The sequence below is a fragment of the Cherax quadricarinatus genome, chromosome 41 (genome assembly GCF_038502225.1).
Source record: "Cherax quadricarinatus isolate ZL_2023a chromosome 41, ASM3850222v1, whole genome shotgun sequence".
Taxonomy (NCBI): Eukaryota; Metazoa; Arthropoda; class Malacostraca; order Decapoda; family Parastacidae; genus Cherax; species Cherax quadricarinatus.
Window position 1 is genome coordinate 33,015,866 of NC_091332.1, and position 19,261 is coordinate 33,035,126.

At 39.8% G+C, this 19,261-nt stretch overlaps 1 protein-coding gene across 4 annotated transcripts in view; it reads right to left on the minus strand.

Annotated features, from left to right (window-relative positions):
• LOC128695778 (sulfotransferase 1E1-like) overlaps window positions 1-19,261 on the minus strand; it is a 200,534-nt gene that overhangs the window by 63,614 nt on the left and 117,659 nt on the right. For all 4 annotated transcript variants that reach the window (XM_070093141.1, XM_070093140.1, XM_070093142.1 and 1 more), the window contains exon 6: window positions 12,045-12,171. In XM_070093141.1, coding sequence (XP_069949242.1) covers window positions 12,045-12,171 — 127 coding nt within the window. The remainder of the gene's footprint in view (window positions 1-12,044; window positions 12,172-19,261) is intronic.

A 19,261-nucleotide genomic window follows, 5' to 3' on the forward strand; every position in this document is an offset into this window, starting at 1 on the left:
GACTGATGAGAAAGGTTTTGGGTAATATGCCAAATGTTTCAGTTTATTTTGATAACATTTACGTAATGACATCTACATGGGGCGAACATATCCAAACATTAACATCAATTTTGCGTAGGTTACGCTCACATGGCCTCACTGCCAAGCCGACGAAATGCTTTCTTGGGTATAACAAGATTAGATATCTTGGTCTGACACTTTCTAATAACTCTCTGCAGCCTCTCCCCAGTAAGATCAAAGCTTTATTAGAATTTAAATTCCCCAAAACCAAGAAACTCATGCGTAGCTTTCTTGGTTTTGTAAATTTTTATGCATGGTTTATCCCGAATCTTGCTGATCTTACAGGCATCTTATCGGACTTCCTTAAAAAGTCTGTGAAGGAACCTCTTGAACTTTCCGACGTAGCTCGGGAAAAGTTTAATGAGATTAAAAGTATCTTTTCGAAAGACCCTGTACTTAAGATTCCAGATATTAATAAAACATTTTGTTTGAGAACTGATGCCTCCAATACTGGCTTAGGTGCGGTATTACTACAATACCATGATGGTACTCCCTTCCCTGTATGCTTCCTAAGCCGGAAACTCCTTCCCGCAGAAACAAGATACTCCACAATAGAAAAGGAATGTTTAGCCCTTGTGTGGGGGTATCTCCAAACTTAAATTTTATTTGTTGGGAAAAGAATTCATTTTAGAAACGGACCACAAACCTTTGATATACCTAGAAACTTTTAAGGGAACCAACAGTCGACTCTTGAGGTGGACATTGGCACTCCAGGCTTTTAAGTTCCATATTGTGTATATCAATGGTTCATCCAATTATTTCTCTGACTGGTTAAGTCGTGACAGTCAGTAGAAGATTTGTTGCCTTACGCGACTTCCACATGTTAGAACTTTTTCCTCGCCTATTCTTCTTATACTCCTTGACTATAAGTCTTGGTATGGGGGAGTGTGAGGGAAAAGTTCAATAGATAGGAGTAGAGAGGGAATATATATATATATATATTAACAATAGTTTCATTGCCGGCTACTCGTTAAGGTAGGGTCAGTCTAGCTCCCGATATTCCCTCCTTTTCTCCCCCAACCCCTAAATTGATAGTTTGTCTGCCGGCTACTAGTTAAGGTAGGGTAAGTCAAGCTCCCGTTTTTCCCGCCTTTTTCTCCCCCTCCCTGAAAGTGATAGTTTGACTGCCGGCTGCTTGTTAAGGTAGGGTCAGTCTAGCTCCCGCTATCCCTTCCCCTCCCTCTTCCCCCCCCCCCGAAAGGTGACGTGTGGGGCTCTGGTTAAACAGTAAATCACTAGACTCACAGCTCCCAACTCTACTGTAAGTACATGCCTGCCTTGTATTCTAGTGGATTTATTGGTTGAAAGCTTCACTTTTGATCAATAATAAACTTAGTCTTTTCAGCCTTGCTCTATGTTGACTGTTGTAATAATCACCACATCTTTTAAGTATCACTTACCATGGAGAGTGATTATTTAAGCAGTGGGTAACCTGTCTATCTTTCCAGTTTGGATGTCAGAGAGGGTCACCTGGCAATCAACGAGTAGAACAGGAGATGGACTAACGTCCAGAGACTTCTCCAGGTTGTATTGAAGTACCTGTGCACCTGTATGAAATTGCAGGACGTAACTACACAGCATTGCAGCGGTAAAGAACCTGCTTTCCTGTCTTCGGGATAGAATACTCACTGGTATACTGTGAACAACTAGTCAGTGGTGGTCACGAACACCTGACACCCACGTTTTATATACATTTAAATTAGCGTTGAATTCAGTTATCATTTATATTTTTCATTTTTCATTTTTTTTAATGTAGGATTAATATTTCATATTTAAGTGTTTTACATTTTATATTTTCTATATAATAAAGTGTTTATGTTTGTCTGTTATTTCTTTTTCTATTCACTAATTTTCCTGAGGAGGAGCCAGCCTGAGTAATACTGACTGAAGTTGTTACAGGGCTGAGTAAGCCTTCACAATCAAGTGAGAAGCACAGTGGAGGGTCAGTATGAAGTGGGAAGCACAGTGGAGGGCCAGTATAAAGTGGGAAGCACAGTGGAAGGTCAGTATAAGTGGGAAGCACAGTGGTGGGTCAGTATAAAGTGGGAAGCACAGTGCTGGGTCAGTATCAAGTGAAAAGCACAGTGGAGGGTCAGTATAAAGTGGGAAACACAGTGGAGGAGAATTTATTGTTTGGAGACAGGACAAAATACTTAAATATGGTGCTAATATCAACTCTACAGCTTATTTATCTATCACAATTCATCTAATATGACATAATAAACAATATTAATAACACAAAAACATGATATATACAGTAGGGCCCCGCTTTACAGCATTTCGCTTTATGGCGTTCCACTAATACAGTCATTTCAAATTATGACCAAAACTCGCTACACGGCTCCCTCCACCTGACTTTCTAATACGGTCACCACGCCCCACTTGGTTTGTTTACATTCTCTGTGAGATCCAAGCACTAAGTCTCTCCATTATGTCTGGAAACAGCAAAATTTCAAGTGTTTTTAAAAGTTATTTCGTATTTTATATATACTCTGATAATTATACTTATGTATACCTGTACCTGAATAAACTTACATACTGTGTGGCATGCAGGTACACATTAAAATCAGTAAGAGTGTCTTATGTCTCCAGACGTCATATTAGTAATGATAATAATAATCGAGTCTCATTAAATGTCGTATATTACATTAATATACCTATTTTCATTAAACCATCTACGATATTTTTTCAAAACTATATAATAAACACGATGCATAACATATAAAGATAAATACACCCCACAGTAGAATAAATAAACATAAATATGAGATGTGGTAGCCAGACGACTTGCACAAATGACGCCATATTAGAAATAATAATAATAATAATAATCACCTAGTCTCATTAAATGTCGTATATTACGTTAATATACACATTTTCATTAATCCATCCATGATATTTTTTTCAAAATTATATAATAAACACGATACATAACATAGATGATAAATACACCCCACAACAGAATAAATAACCAAAGTGCTTTAGCTATATACTTGTCCAAACTTCCCACTATCAGTATTAGAACTCACTGCACAATACAGGATATAAATAACCACTATTTAAACCTAGAAGATGAATGATCACATTGACCCTGATATAAACCTCCATAATCTAACACCGAATCAAAACCTACTGAAAAGTAACTGCCTTTATTAAACAGCATCACAAGCCAGCACTATCCTAAACAGTGCTAAAAGTTTAACAGTTCTTAACTACAACATCAGGTCCTTAAGCAAACACTATGATGACCTCCTGGCACTCCTTGAGTCGCTAAAGACACCCTTCTCCTACATTATTCTTACTGAGACTTGGCTTAAGCAGGACACAATAGATATCTACCCACTACCAGGATACACAGCAATCCACAACTGCAGACCATACCAAGTTGGGGGTGGTATTGCAATCTATTACTCCAACCAACTATCTTGTATTAGCACCACTTGCTTTAGTGATGAATATGGGGAATACATTTTTGCTAGTTTTACTGTAAAAAACCTTAAGACGCCTATAAAAATCAGTGCCATTTACCAGATACCCCACACAAACATCCCAAATTTCAGTGAGAAATTAAAGGCACTAATAACAAACAGACAAATGAGCAAGCACCACATTCTCTTAGCTGGAGACTTCAATATCAACCTTGGCCTACTAGATGATCAGCCTGTAACTCATTTTATCAACAATATGAACAACACACTTCTCATACCAACAATAACTAAACCAGCCAGGCTCACTGAGACAAGTGCAACCATAATAGACCATATATGGACCAATATACTAGCCCCCCTTAATTATCCCTTTGGGGGTTTCAGCCATACTAGTACGGCTTATGACCCAGGGTTTTTGACGTACTAGTACGCCTAAATTCTACTGCCCTCAAATCTAGTGGGAGAAAGCTGGTAGGCCTACATATGAAAGAATGGGTCTATGTGGTCACTGTGCACAGTATAAAAAAAATACTGCAGCACACAGTGCATAATGAGAAAAAAAAAATTGACCATGTTTTTGTATGGTATTTATTCTTGTATTCTAGTTTTCTTGGTCTCATTTTATAGAATGGAATACGTATTACAGAAATTGAGATGATTTTGACTGGTTTTACAATGAAAAGTATCTTAAAATTGAGCTCAAAGTAGCAGAAATGTTCGATTTTTACCAATGTTCAAAAGTAAACAAATCATGCCAAGTGTCCAATACACGTCAACTGGTGAGTCTAATATTCTTTCACAGGTGCGCTAATATTATTTATACCATTTCTACACTAATGCAGTAGTCTGCATAACAGTAAATCTTCTATTTTTTGTAACAATAAAAATTGAAAGTGGAAAGCCAAAGAAATATAAGAAGGGCCTGGGGATGTGACTAACAAACAGAGAACTTGTTATTTTAGTGCCACGAATGTCTTTCTTGTTTATTCTGGACCCTAATCGGAAATTGGTATCTTTTGAAATTTGTGTGAAATTTGCAAAATTGCTAAATTCTGACCGCTTTCTTGGATAGTTGAAAACGGTAAATGGGTGGTTTCTTGTACTCATTAGATACAAAAAATGGAGTTCTAGCGAATTAGTTACGATTTTTGTCGACTAGTACATGGGAAGTGGCCAAAAATAGAGCTCAAAGTGGGCAAAATCGCTGATGTGTAAACACCGTCGAGACCGCTAACTTCATGAGAGCATAATTCCGTAAGTTTTCCATCAAATTTCATACTTTTGGTGTCATTATGATCGGGTCATAAGAAATTTTTTTTTTTTTTTTTTGAAATTTGGCCAACCCTGAGAACAAGTCTTGGAGAGGGCCTGTCGACCCTCAAAGGGTTAAATCAGGGATAATCACAGACAGCACTACAGACCACTACCCTATCTTCCTCTTAGCAAACATTAGTAAACCACCACTGGAATACAACAAAGTTTCATTTAGACTCCATGACGAGGCCTCAATAAGGAAGTTCACAGCAGACCTAGAGACTGTTGACTGGCCTACAGAATTCTCCAAGGCCAGTGGTATTGACGATTGGACAGACATTTTTCTTAACAAATTACTTAGACTATACAACAAACATTGTCCTATAAAAACGAAACAGATCACGAATAAACAGCTCAGTTGCCCATGGCTAACCAGCAGCAGTCTGAAACCCATTGATAAGAAACACCAATATGAAATGCAATATAGACAGGGCTTAATACACAAAGATATTCTTAAACGCGATTCATCAGTTCTCACCAAAGTAATAAAGAAAGCCAAACAACTGTACTACTCCAGCAGATTCACTGACACAAGAGGAGATATAAAAAAGACCTGGAAAACACTCTCTCAGATTCTGGGCACCCACAAACTGAAAAAACCAAGAATATTGTCCTAATTAAACCTAATGAAACACCACTGCATCCCACTGAAACAGATAACAAGATAAACGACTTCTTCTCAACCATAGAATCTAATCTTGCCAGTAAAATCCCACATACCAACACCCATGCCGGGGACTATCTAGATGGAAATTTCCCAAATTCCTTCTATCTTGTACCAACTGAGCCCACCGAAGTCACTGAGATTATAAAGTCACTTAAAAATAACTCAGAGAACCTATCTCATGTCCCACCATTATTGTACAAGCGAGTGGCCCATGTCCTCTCGCATGCTATTTCATTACTTTTTAACAAGTCACTAGAAATTAGCACCTTCCCGAAACTACTCAAGACAGCAAGGGTTACACCAATACATAAAGGTGGTGACCTGACAGATGTTAATAACTATAGGCCAATACCAAACTTACCATTGCTATCCAAAATCTTCGAGAAACTTGTGCACAGGAGACTGTATTCATTTATAATGGCACAAAACATACTCAACCCTTGCCAATTTGGATTCAGGAAAAATAAAAGCACTAATGATGCAATTGTAAAAATGCTAAATCTGCTTTACACAGCAGTGGAAAATAAGGAATATCCGCTAGGAATATTGACCTAAGAAAAGCTTTTGACACTGTAGACCATGGCATCCTACTCCACAAACTTAACCATTATGGTATAAGAGGTCATGCACTTGCATATTTCAAATCCTACCTTACTAATAGGTATCAGTATGTCACCATTAAAGACACAGCATCATCAACACAGCCACTTGATGCTGGAGTTCTGCAGGGAAGTGTCCTTGGACCCCTGCTATTCCTCATTTACATCAATGATCTTCCAAATGTATCCCAACACCTGAAACCCATTCTCTTTGCTGACGATACAACTTATGTCATCTCTCACCCTAATCTTGCCACCCTCAACACCATTGTTAATGAGGAGCTGCTCAAAATATCAACTTGGATGACAGCCAATAAACTTACGCTTAACACAGACAAAACCTACTATATTATGTTTGGTAGCAGAGCAGGTGCTGCGCAACTAAACATTAAGATCGACAGCACTCTAATTGCCAGACATAATGAGGGCATATTCCTAGGCCTATACCTCGACAACAATCTGAATTTCAGCACCCATATCCAACACATATCAAAAAAAGTATCCAAAACAGTTGGGATCCTCTCCAAGATACGATACTATGTGCCACAAAATGACCCTTCTCACGCTATACCATTCACTCATTTATCCATACCTCACCTATGCTATTTGTGCTTGGGGATCAACTGCAGCAGTACACCTGAAGCCAATAATAACTCAACAAAAAGCCGCAGCACACCCCCCCCACTCTTTCATAGATCTAACCTTACTCCCTGTTCAGAACATCCACACTTACTACTGTGCAATCTACATATACAGGACCTTAAAATCCAATATTAACCTTGACCTAAAATGCTTTCTTGATAGTTGTCACAGGACCCACAAGCATAACACCAGACACAAACATCTCTACGACATTCCCCGTGTCCGACTAAACCTTTACAAATATTCAATGCATGTCAAAGGACCTAAAATCTGGAACACCCTACCTGAAAACTCTAGAACTGCAGACACATTCATCACCCTCAAAACTATCGTTAGAAAACATCTTATCTCCCTGATACACCCCGTCAACTAACTACATAAAAACCCCCTTGTGGTTCACACTTACACTCACCCATTTGACTATAAGCACAGAAATACGTATCTTAATCTTAAAATAATGATTCCTAACTAGTCACAAGTTTGCCTGTGATACTCCAATATAGAAACTATGTATTGTGCCAAAACAAAAGCATTCACATTGCTAAACTCACAAACTAGTATTTAGTCACTTAGTATTCAGTCAACTTACTCCACAATTTGTAATAATTTAGGGTTAAGAATTAATCTAAGTTTGCCCGAAAGGCCTAGCCATGCTAGGTGTTCTAGTGGCCCCCTCTGTAATTAGTATTTTATTACATGAAAACCACACAATAACCAAAATCTGTAAACCCCGCATTGTAATCCTTATAGAGAATAAACTTTGATTTGATTTGATTTGATTGATGTCGTAGCCAGATAACTTGTACAAGTGACAGCAAGAATAACATTTTCTCTAGTCTAACATAAGAGAAAATGTATTACTGGGGGTAACTGTAGAAAATTATTCCTTTCGTATGTAAGTAGGTTTATTCAGGTATACAGAAATACAGTTACATAGATTATCATACATAACAGCATATGTGTAGAGAACCTAGGATAACTCAAAAAAGTCAGACAGAGTGACTTATTTCTATTGCCTTCACTCAGAGCATCATTTCTGCTAAAAATGGTGTTACATGAGAATGGGAGTGTTCTTTATTTATTCTACCGTATCAATGTAGTGACAACTTGTACACAATGTAACTTGTACACAAACCAGACATGTACACTTTGTTTGTTTACAAAACTTACGTTCGCCTGGTTTGTTTACATAACTCTGAGCCTGTCCTCCCTCATGTACTGACTCTCTCTTTCTCTCATTTATTCATTTTATCTCGTTTACTCACTCCTGACCCTACATTAAGACTACAAATATTTTAAGGTAAGTAATGAGTGAACTGTATATGCATTTTATCACTGTGGGATGCTTAAATATCATAGAATATATGTGTGAGTGGAATGGCCTGGTATGGTAGCCCGGCTGACTACCATACATACCACACTTGATTTCTTACAATAAATACTACTAATCTCAGTCTAGATTAAGACTACAAATATTTTAAGGTAAGTAATGAGTAAATTGTACAGTGGACCCCCGGTTAACGATATTTTTTCATTCCAGAAGTATGTTCAGGTGCCAGTACTGACCGAATTTGTTCCCATAAGGAATATTGTGAAGTAGATTAGTCCATTTCAGACCCCCAAACATACACGTACAAACGCACTTACATAAATACACTTACATAATTGGTCGCATTGGGAGGTGATCGTTAAGCGGGGGTCCACTGTATATGCATTTTATCACTCTGGGATGCTTAAATGTAATAGAATATTATGTGTAGGTGGGGTGGCCTGGTATGGTAGCCCGGCTGACTACCATACATACCACACTTGATTTCTTACAATAAATACTACTTGTCTCACCCTAGATTAAGACTATAAATATTTTAAGGTAAGTAATGAGTGCGCTATGTGTGTATTGTACTTTTTATTGTTTTTTGATGCCTACTTAATATATGTTAGTGTAAACTTGTTATCTAGTATTTGTATGCACTTATAAGGAAAAAAAAAGGGTGTTCCACTTTACGGTGATTTTCGCTTTACGGCAGTAGCCTGGAACCTAACCTGCCGTATAAGTGGGGCCCTACTGTACTCTAGAATGAATAAAATATGTCATTATGTATGTGAAGAGTGTTGGTGGTGTTGTTGGGTTTATAAGGGCCAGTGACAGCATAAGCCGTACATCCATTGGTGGTGGTGGCGGAAGCAGAGTCGACCACCACTATTCACACTGAAACAATGTATGTAATTTATAAATAAGAAATGTTTACACTTTATTAATAAGAAATATTTACACTTACCTTGGAGGAGATGCTGGCATTGGTTTGCAGTGGTGGAAGATACGCAGGCGGCGTATCTTATCAGTGGCCCTATATACCTCCCACAACATTGGAGGAGTTAGTTTTGTGTCCTTTTTCTTTCGCTTAACTTACTTGCAACACTGTTAACCCTTAAACTGTCCAAATGTAGATCTACGTTCACATGCATAGCGCTCCGACCTTGATTTTCCCCATTTGAAAGCATGTAAAAAAAATGTAGATCTACATTCGGAGCTCCCCGCATGTGGATGTAGATCTACATTTGAACAGTTTAAGGGTTAGTGCTACACTTTATCACTGGCTGGCGCTATAGCCTTGACTGACTCCTGCTGCTTTAGTATCATACATATTGTATCACTGAATCACTGAAGAAGGCACAGTCTCCCCTCTCTCTCAGCCCTTTACCAAAGGGCTGGCACTAGGAACTTTCTTTGGGCCCATGGTGGCTTATTTCACAGTCACAATCAATAGGCAGGCACAAAAATTGTGAAATGTTTCGAATGAATGCTCACTCAAGCAGTGACAGAGCCAGATTCATGGCATTCCCTGGGCAGGCGGACACGTATGATATGTGCAATTCCCGGGACAAGGTCCAAAATTTGAAGCAAAACTTCACAAAAAAAAGTTTGAAATCTGAAAAGTCCGATAACCGGTGCGTGCAAAATCCAGGGTTCCAGTGTATTACAAAAAACACTAATTGGTCTTTCCATTAGTGTCAGTAATATAAAAGTTCAGGATACATATATACACATTAAAATAAATTAATCTTTAATATTATATAAAAACAACTATCTTTGGTCTAGAGGTATTTTGTAAGTAAACATCTGATAATATATACATGTTACAATAATAAATTATTAGCATTTTAAAATAAATAATGATTAATGACCCTACACAGGGTACAACTTTCTTAGACACTACTGTGTCATATATCTATGCTAAAATAATAAATTATAAGTAACATATTTACAATAATAAATAATCAACTGCATTCTTCGGGTCTCACAACACCCTTATGACGCTCTGTGTCACATGACACTTATTCGTGGTGTGTTGTGACGCTCTGTGTCACATGACACTTATTCGTGGTGTGTTGTGACGCTCCCTGTGTCTCACACGACACTTATCCGTGTAATGACGCTCCATCTCAACCGTGTCCCTTGACACCCTTTTCTCTGTGTCACACAACACTCCAGCTCTCCGTGTGACACGACACACTTGTCTCTGCGTAATGACGCTCCATCTCAACCGTGTCCCTTGACACCCTTTTCTCAGCGTAATGACGCTCCTACTCTCCGTGTCACACGACACCCTTTTCTCTGCGTCATACACCTTCTCAACTGTGTCACCCTTGACACCCTGCGACACTCACACAGCGTCTTTCTCGAGGCCAGTCACATGACACTATTAAATGTACACTACAACCTGATCATCTTCAGTGTCACACGACACCCTTTTCTTCTCAGTGTTCCACTGCGGTCCTATAGCATATCTCAGTGTGATACTCCGTCATACTTCCTTAAGTGTCACACTACGGTCCCAGCCCAGTTCAGTGTCACACTCCAACCTTTTCTTCATGTAGTGTCCCACTAAAACAGCATCAGATGACTCGGCCCACAGTTGACCAGCGTAGGTGGTGAGTCCGCAGACATCACCTGTCCTGTAAATACTCTCCAAGGCCAGTAGAAGTACACCGTAAGATGGTCTGGTGAACACTGTCTACCGCCTTCAAGACCAGTTGACACACCGCAAGGTGGTCCGGTGCAGAACACACTGCTGCGAGCTCACTGAATGCGGCCGTCAAGTAACTGAGGCCATCAGACTCAGTGAGCTGCGGTGAGCGGTTCTTCTAAAATCAGTAGAAGCTAGTAGATGTGTACCAATAGGTGTTCTGGTAACTACTGCTTCTAAGGCCAGTAGAATACTCTCTACTGCCAGTAGATCTATACTGTAAGGTGTTCTGGTAATTACTGCTGCTAAGGCCGGCTCAGCAGTCCCCACATTGGATTTGATGACGTACCCTTGGTACTGCCGGCCGGCAGGTTAACAGTTTAACAGCTAATTTGGCAGGGAGCAGTCACACAGTGTATATGCTATGTAATGTGTTTCTTATATAATTTTGAAAAAAAATATCTATATTAACATAATATACGGCATTTAAAGTGCCCAACAGCAATTATTATTAATAAAAATATGGTGTCTTCAAGAGTAGTGAGACACTCCTAGTGATTTTAATGTGTTTCTGCATGCCAGCACAGCGTGTAAGTTTATTTAGGTACATGTACACATAAGTATGTATAATTATCAGTGTATATAAAATATGCAATAACCTTAAAACACTTGAAATTTTGAAAAGTTTCCAGATATAATGGAGAGATATGGAGCAGAACTCACAGAGGATGTAAACAAACAGTGGTGCGTGGAGGCCGTATCAGCAAGTCAGGTGAGGGGGGGAGGGAGCCATATAACAAGTTTTGGTCATAATTTCAATGTCCATATTAGCAAAATACCGTAAAGCAGAATGCCATAAAGCAAATTCAAAATCCAAAAAAATCTGAAATCCAAAACACTTCTGGCCCCAAGCATTTTGGATAAAGGGTTCTGTACTGCATATATGCTGTAATTATTCTTATCTACATGTACAACCTCTCCTCACTTAATGACAGACTTCTGTTCCTAAGACCATGTCGGTAAACGAATTCATCGCTAAGTGAGGAGCATACTATAATGGTAGTGGGCTTGTGTCAATCATCTTTGATATTGTTATAATATCACCTTTGCACCATTTATAACATTTCTGGTATATTTTTAAATGTTTATACAGTTGTGTACTGTATATTGTTATAAATAGAATAGAGAAAACCAGCTCTAATATACATTATTTATGTATGCATACTGGTCAGAGAGCATGTCGTAAGTCTGAGTCATTTGTAAATGACTACGTCGCTAAGTGAGGAGAGGCTGTATATATAAAATAGTTTACTAGGTTTAACACAAGGAGAATGATTTAATGAGGCAGCAAGTGAGTGTTACATACCCATGTCGTTGAGGAACATTGTGATGAAGCTGGAGAACGACCCTTCATAACTACTCTGAGTTAAGAGTCGCATAAAATAGAAGTATGACACTGCTGTATCTCGGGGATTACGAGTTATATACACGAGCTAAAAATAAAAATAGGTTTAGCAGAAATTTCAATAAATAGATTTAATGCAATGTTGAAAAGACATGATAGACTCATAAATCAAATTATCCTTATGGTGTTATTGTAGCTATTAGTAATGTTAATACAATGCAATACAATATCACTTTCTTTTCTGTGGTGTGCAAAATATAGTTTACATATAATAAAATATTGTTAAGCACTAAAGAAAGCCACTAGGATACTGTACTTCTTAAGCAGACTAATCCTAATGTTTACAGATTACTTAACCCTTTGAAGGTCTGTCCCGTAGTTCTACAGCTTTGAAGCCCGAGTCCAAGCCATAGTACTACACCATGAGCTCAGCTCACTCAGATAAGCTGTGAGCAGTAAATTTGGGCCTAGACATAAGAGAATGGATCTATGTGGTAAGTGTGCACCATATCAAAAAAAGTCCTGCAGCACACAGTGCATAATAATAAAAAAAAACTGCAACCGTGTTTTTCAATTAAAACAGCGACTTTGAGGTGTATTTTCATATGGTTTTTATGGCTGTATTCACAGGTAATGAATTCCAGATTTAAGGGCCTTTTATGTGCACTGAGTTTTTGCATACCGTGCGATGGACACGAGGAATATCAAAGAATGATCTGTGCCTTGTGTTATGGTCATGTGTTCTGTTGAGGTTGGTAAGGAGATGTTTGAGGGGAGGGTTTATTTCAGAGTTAAGTGTTCTATGTATGTAGTAGGTGCAGTAATAAGTATGGATGTTTTGTATTGTGAGTAGGTTTAGAGTTTTGAATATTGGTGGAGTGTGCTGTCTGTAGTGGGAATTTGTTATCATTCTGACTGCAGCCTTTTGTTGGGTGATTAGTGGTCTGAGATGGTTTATTGTTGTTGAGCCCCATGCACAAATTCCATAGGTGAGATAGGGGTAAATAAGTGAGTGATATAGGGCCAGGAGGGCTGACTGGGGAACATAGTACCATATCTTCGATAGTATGCCTACGGTCTTGGAAATTTTTTTGGAAATTTGTTGTATATGTGTTTGAAATTTGAGTCTATTATCAAGGTGGATTCCTAAGAATTTTCCCTCTGTGAGTTTTGTGATAGGTGATCCATTTATCATTATGTTAAGAGACACATCTGCAGCTCTGTTACCAAACTGAATGTAGTAGGTTTTGTCAATGTTTAGAGTAAGTTTGTTGGTCCTCATCCAGGTTGATATTTTCTGTAATTCGGTATTTATAGTATTGGCTAGCATGACTGGGCTCGGGTGAGAATAGACGTATGTAGTGTCATCTGCAAATATTGTGGTTTTGAGTAGTGCGATGCATTTGGTAGGTCATTTATGTATATGAGAAAGAGAAGAGGGCCTAGGACACTTCCCTGTGGGACACCAACTGTAATTGGCTGTACGGAAGAGTTTGCCCCATTTGTGTACACATATTGGCTTCTGTTGCTGAGGTATGACTTTAGGTAGTTGAGGGAGTGCCCTCTTATACAACAGTGCGACAATTTTATGTGGAGCAAGTCGTGGTCAACTGTATCGAAAGCTTTACGTAAGTCAATGAAGATCCCCAGTGGGACTTCTTTTTTCTCTATTGCTGTATAAATATGTTCTAGCATGTGGATAATAGCATCATTAGTATTTTTATTAGGCCTGAACCCAAATTGACAGGGGTTTAGTATGTTGTGGGAGATGAGGTAGGAATAGATACGCTTATGGATTAATTTTTCAAAGATTTTAGAGAGAGGGTGTAAGTTGGATATTGGCCTATAGTTATTCAAGTCTGTGTGGTCTCCTCCTTTATGGATCGGGGTGACCCTTGCTATTTTGAGAACTGTAGGAAAGGTAGAGGATTCAATGGATTTGTTAAAGAGTGTTGCAATGATTGGTGATAGCACCCGTGACACTTTTTTGTATATAATGGGTGGTAAGGTTTTTAAATCTCCTGTCTTGTTTTTTAGTTTGTTGATAATAAGGGAGACTTCAGTTGGGTTAGTCGGAGCTAGGAACAGTGTGCTCGGGTAGTTGCCAGTGAGGTAGCATCATTTGTGTTTTTATTATTCCTGAATCCAAACTGACAAGGGTTTAATATGTTGTGTGAAACAAGGTAGGAATAGATCTGTCTATGAATTAATCTTTCAAAGATTTTAGAGAGCAGTGGTAAGTTAGATATTGGTCTATAGTTATTCAAGTCAGCTTGGTCACCTCCTTTATGGATCGGAGTGACCCTTGCTATTTTGAGGATTGTTGGGAAGGTAGATGATCAATGGATTTGTTAAAGAGCGTTGGAATAATTGGTGACAATACTTGAGAAGCTTTTTTGTACATAAAAGCAGGCAAGTTGTTTATGTCTCCTGCCTTGTTTTTAAGGGTGTTTATGATGAGCGTAACTTCAATGGGGTTGGTTGGAGCTAGGAATAGCATATTTGGGTAGGTACCTATGAGATAGTCTGATGGACGGGTGTTTGTGCTTGGTATTTTGTTTGCTAGATTTTTTCCTATGGTGGAGAAGAAAACATTAAGTCTGTTTGCTGTTTTGGTTGGAGTGAGTAGGGGTTCATCTGATTTTGTTAGTTTGATTGCTTTGTTTTTGGATAACTTTTTAGTTCCAAGAATTTCAGATAGAGTTTTCCAGGTTTTTTTCATATTACCTTTGATGTTATGTAATCTATTTTCATAATACAATTTTTTTGCCTTCTTATCAGGCTGGTAAGTGCTGACGAGTAACTTTTCGACTGTTCTCTAGTTATTTGACCCATTCTATACTGTTTTTCATATTTGTGCTTTGTGTTAATGGATTTGAGGATGCTTGGTGTTAGCCAGGGATTATTCAGTCTCTTTGCTGTGATCTGTTTAGTTTTTCTGGGGCAATGTCTGTTATAGAGGCATTGGGCTTTTTTTAGAAAATTATTTATACATTCATTCATATCTGTATATGTTTCGAGCTCATTTTGCCAAACGATGCTATTCATAGCTGCTATAAAGTTGTTAACTGCTGTCTTGTTATGTAATCTGAAGGTTACTTAAATAATGTCTTGTGTCAGTTTGCCCAGATTAGTTATGAGAAAGGTTGGGTAGTGGTCTGTAGTGTTGTATATGATTATGCCTGATTTTAACCCGCAAACGGTCCAAGCAGATCTACGTTCACATGTGTAGTGCTACAAAAGTAGATCTAAGTTTTTTTACATATTTTCAAATATAACAAAAAAAAAAAGTAGATCAAAGTTTTTTTTACACATTTTCAAATGTAGAAAAACAAAAAGAAGATCTACTTTTTTTACATGCTTTCAAATGTTGAAAAAACGTATATATACGTTTGGACCATTTACGGGTTAAAGGGGATATGGTGTTTGTCCAGATGTGGTCTATTAACCCTTTCAGGGTTTCGGCTGTACTAGTACGGCTTACGCACCAGGGTTTTTGACGTACTAGTATGCCTAAATTCTAGCGCCCTCAAATCTAGTGAGAGAAAGCTGGTAGGCCTAAATATGATATAAATACCACAAGGTATTTATTGTTGTATTCTAGTTTTCTTGGTCTCATTTTATAGAATGGAAGACATATTACAGAAATTGAGATGATTTTCACTGGTTTTACAATGAAAAGTACCTTGAAATTGAGCTCAAATTAGCAGAAATGTTCGATTTTTACCAAAGTTTATAAGTAAACAAATCATGCCAAGCATCCAATACACATCAACTGGTGAGTCTAATATTCTTTCACAAGTGCGTTGATATTATTTATACCATTTCTACAGTAATGCAGTAGTCTTTATAACAGTAAATCTGATTTTTTTTTTTTTGTAAGAATAAAAATTCAAAGTGGAAAGCCAAAGAAATATAAGAGGGGCCTGGGGATGTGACTAACAAATAGAGAACTTGTTATTTTAGTGCCAGGAATCGCTTTCTTGTTTATTCTGGACCCTATTCGGAAATTGGCATCTTTTGAAATACGTGTGAAATTGGCAAAATTGCTAAATTCTAACCACTGTATTGGATAGTTGAAATTGGTAAATGGGTGGTTTCTTGTACTCATTCGATAGAAAAAATGGAGTTCTAGCGAAATAGTTATGATTTTTGCCGACTAGTACACTGGAATTGGCTGAAAATAGGGTTCAATATCGGCAAAATCACTGATGCATAAACATCGTCGAGAATGCTAACTTTGCGAGAGCATAATTCCGTAAGTTTTCCATCAAATTTCATACTTTTGGTGTTATTATGATTGGGAAAAGATTCTCTATCTTTTCATAAGAATTTTTTTTTTTTTTTTAAATTTGAGGGCACCTGAGAACAAGTCCCTGAGAGGGCCTGTGGACCCTGAAAGGGTTAAATTATTGTGTCTTATGTGTGTTCTGTTGCAGTTATCAAGCTAGAGTTTCAGAGCTGGGTTTATATTAGAAGTGTTTGTCCTCAATATGCAGTATGTACAGTAGTATGAGTGAATGTTACATGATAAAAAATAATGTATCCAATGCTTAACCCTGTAACAAATAATAATAATAATGATATAACCAATATATTAATCCTGCTAACAATAACAGTTAATGATGAGTGCGAACAAACAAAACACTGAAATATGTTTGTTAGCAGTTGAGGTAAAATGAGAGATTCTACTTTGACAATAAATTAATCGCTTCATCAATCTAAACACCAGTCATCTCGTGCTTAGTCAACACGGTGGACCCCCGGTTATCAGCCGCTTCTGTTATAGGCCAACTCGGTGATCGGCCGGTTTTTCAGCACCCGGTTATCGGCCGTTAATTCAGTGATCAGCCGTTGGGGACATGTCCGTCTCCTGGCTGGGGGCCGCTGGCGCATCAGTGTGGCTGTGTTGATTGGTGTGTGAGGAAGCTTCTGCTAATACATCCAAACATTTTGCTTGTTTTCCATTGTTTTTTGCATTTTTTTTTTGCAGAGCAACTGCGAAATAAGTAAACATGGCTCCAAAGAAAGTTCCTAGTAATGTTCCTGTAGTAAAGAAAGTGAGAAACATGATGGAATTTAAGCATGAAGTGCAGGAGGCATGCAGGGATTGTAGGAGGCATGCAGGGAGTGTAGCAGGCAGGCAGGATGTACCAGGCATGGAGGCATTGCAGCAGACATGCAGAAAGTGTAGCAGGCATGCAGGGAGTGTAGCAGGCATGCAGGAACTGTAGGAGGCATGCAGGGAGTGTAGCAGGCATGCAGGGAGTGTAGCAGGCATGCAGGGAGTGTAGCAGGCATGCAGGAAGTGTAGCAGGCATGCAGGGAGTGTAGCAGGCATGCAGGGACTGTAGGAGGCATGCAGGGAGTGTAGCAGGCATGCAGGGACTGTAGGAGGCATGCAGGGAGTGTAGCAGGCATGCAGGGAGTGTAGCAGACATGCAGGGAGTGTAGCAGGCATGCAGGGAGTGTAGCAGGCATGCAGGGACTGTAGGAGGCATGCAGGGAGTGTAGCAAGCATGCAGGAAGTGTAAGGGAGTGTAGCAGGCATGCAGGGACTGTAGCAGGCATGCAGAGAGTGTAGCAGGCATGCAGGGACTGTAGGAGGCATGCAGGGAGTGTATCAATCATGCAGGAAGTGTAGCAGGCATGCAGGGAGTGTAGCAGGCATGCAGGAAGTGTATCAGGCATGCAGGGAGTGTAGGAGGCATGCAGGGAGTGTATCAATCATGCAGGAAGTGTAGCAGGCATGCAGGGAGTGTAGCAGACAAGCAGGAAGTGTAGCAGGCATGCAGGGAGTGTAGCAGGCATGCAGGGAGTGTAGCAGGCATGCAGGGAGTGTAGCAGGCATGCAGGGAGTGTAGCAGGCATGCAGGAAGTGTAGCAGGCATGCAGGGAGTGTAGCAGGCATGCAGGGACTGTAGGAGGCATGCAGGGAGTGTAGCAGGCATGCAGGGACTGTAGGAGGCATGCAGGGAGTGTAGCAGGCATGCAGGGAGTGTAGCAGACATGCAGGGAGTGTAGCAGGCATGCAGGGAGTGTAGCAGGCATGCAGGGACTGTAGGAGGCATGCAGGGAGTGTAGCAAGCATGCAGGAAGTGTAAGGGAGTGTAGCAGGCATGCAGGGACTGTAGCAGGCATGCAGAGAGTGTAGCAGGCATGCAGGGACTGTAGGAGGCATGCAGGGAGTGTATCAATCATGCAGGAAGTGTAGCAGGCATGCAGGGAGTGTAGCAGGCATGCAGGAAGTGTATCAGGCATGCAGGGAGTGTAGGAGGCATGCAGGGAGTGTATCAATCATGCAGGAAGTGTAGCAGGCATGCAGGGAGTGTAGCAGACAAGCAGGAAGTGTAGCAGGCATGCAGGGAGTGTAGCAGGCATGCAGGGAGTGTAGCAGGCATGCAGGGAGTGTAGCAGGCATGCAGGGAGTGTAGCAGGCATGCAGGGAGTGTAGCAGACATGCAGGAAGTGTAGCAGACATGCAGGAAGTGTAGCAGGCATATAGGAAGTATAACAGGCATGCAAGGAGTGTAGCAGGCATGCTGGGAGTGTAACAGACATGCAGGAAGTGTAGCAGGCATATAGGAAGTGCAACAGGCATGCAAGGAGTGTAGCAGGCATGCTGGGAGTGTAACAGACATGCAGGAAGTGTAGCAGGCATATAGGAAGTGAAATAGGCATGCAAGGAGTGTAGCAGGCATGCTGGGAGTGTAACAGACATGCAGGAAGTGTAGAAGACATGCAGGAAGTGTAGCAGACATGCAGGAAGTGTAGAAGACATGCAGGAAGTGTAGCAGACATGCAGGAAGTGTAGCAGACATGCAGGAAGTGTAGCAGACATGCAGGAAGTGTAGCAGACATGCAAGAAGTGTAGCAGACATGCAGGAAGTGTAGCAGACATTCCAGAAGCCAGCATTAGTCTTCAATAAAGGTATGTAATACTGATTTAACCCTTTGACTGTTTTCGACGTATAAATACGTCTTACGAGTCAATGTTTCTGACGTATATACAGTGGACCCCCGCATACCGTTGGCCTTACATAACGTTAAATCCGCATACCGCTACATTTTATCGCCAAGATTTTGCCTCGCATACCGCTAAAAAACCCGCTCAACGCTGTTCGTCTGAGACACGTCTATGTGCAGCCTGAGCCACGCTCACATGTTCCGCCAGTGGC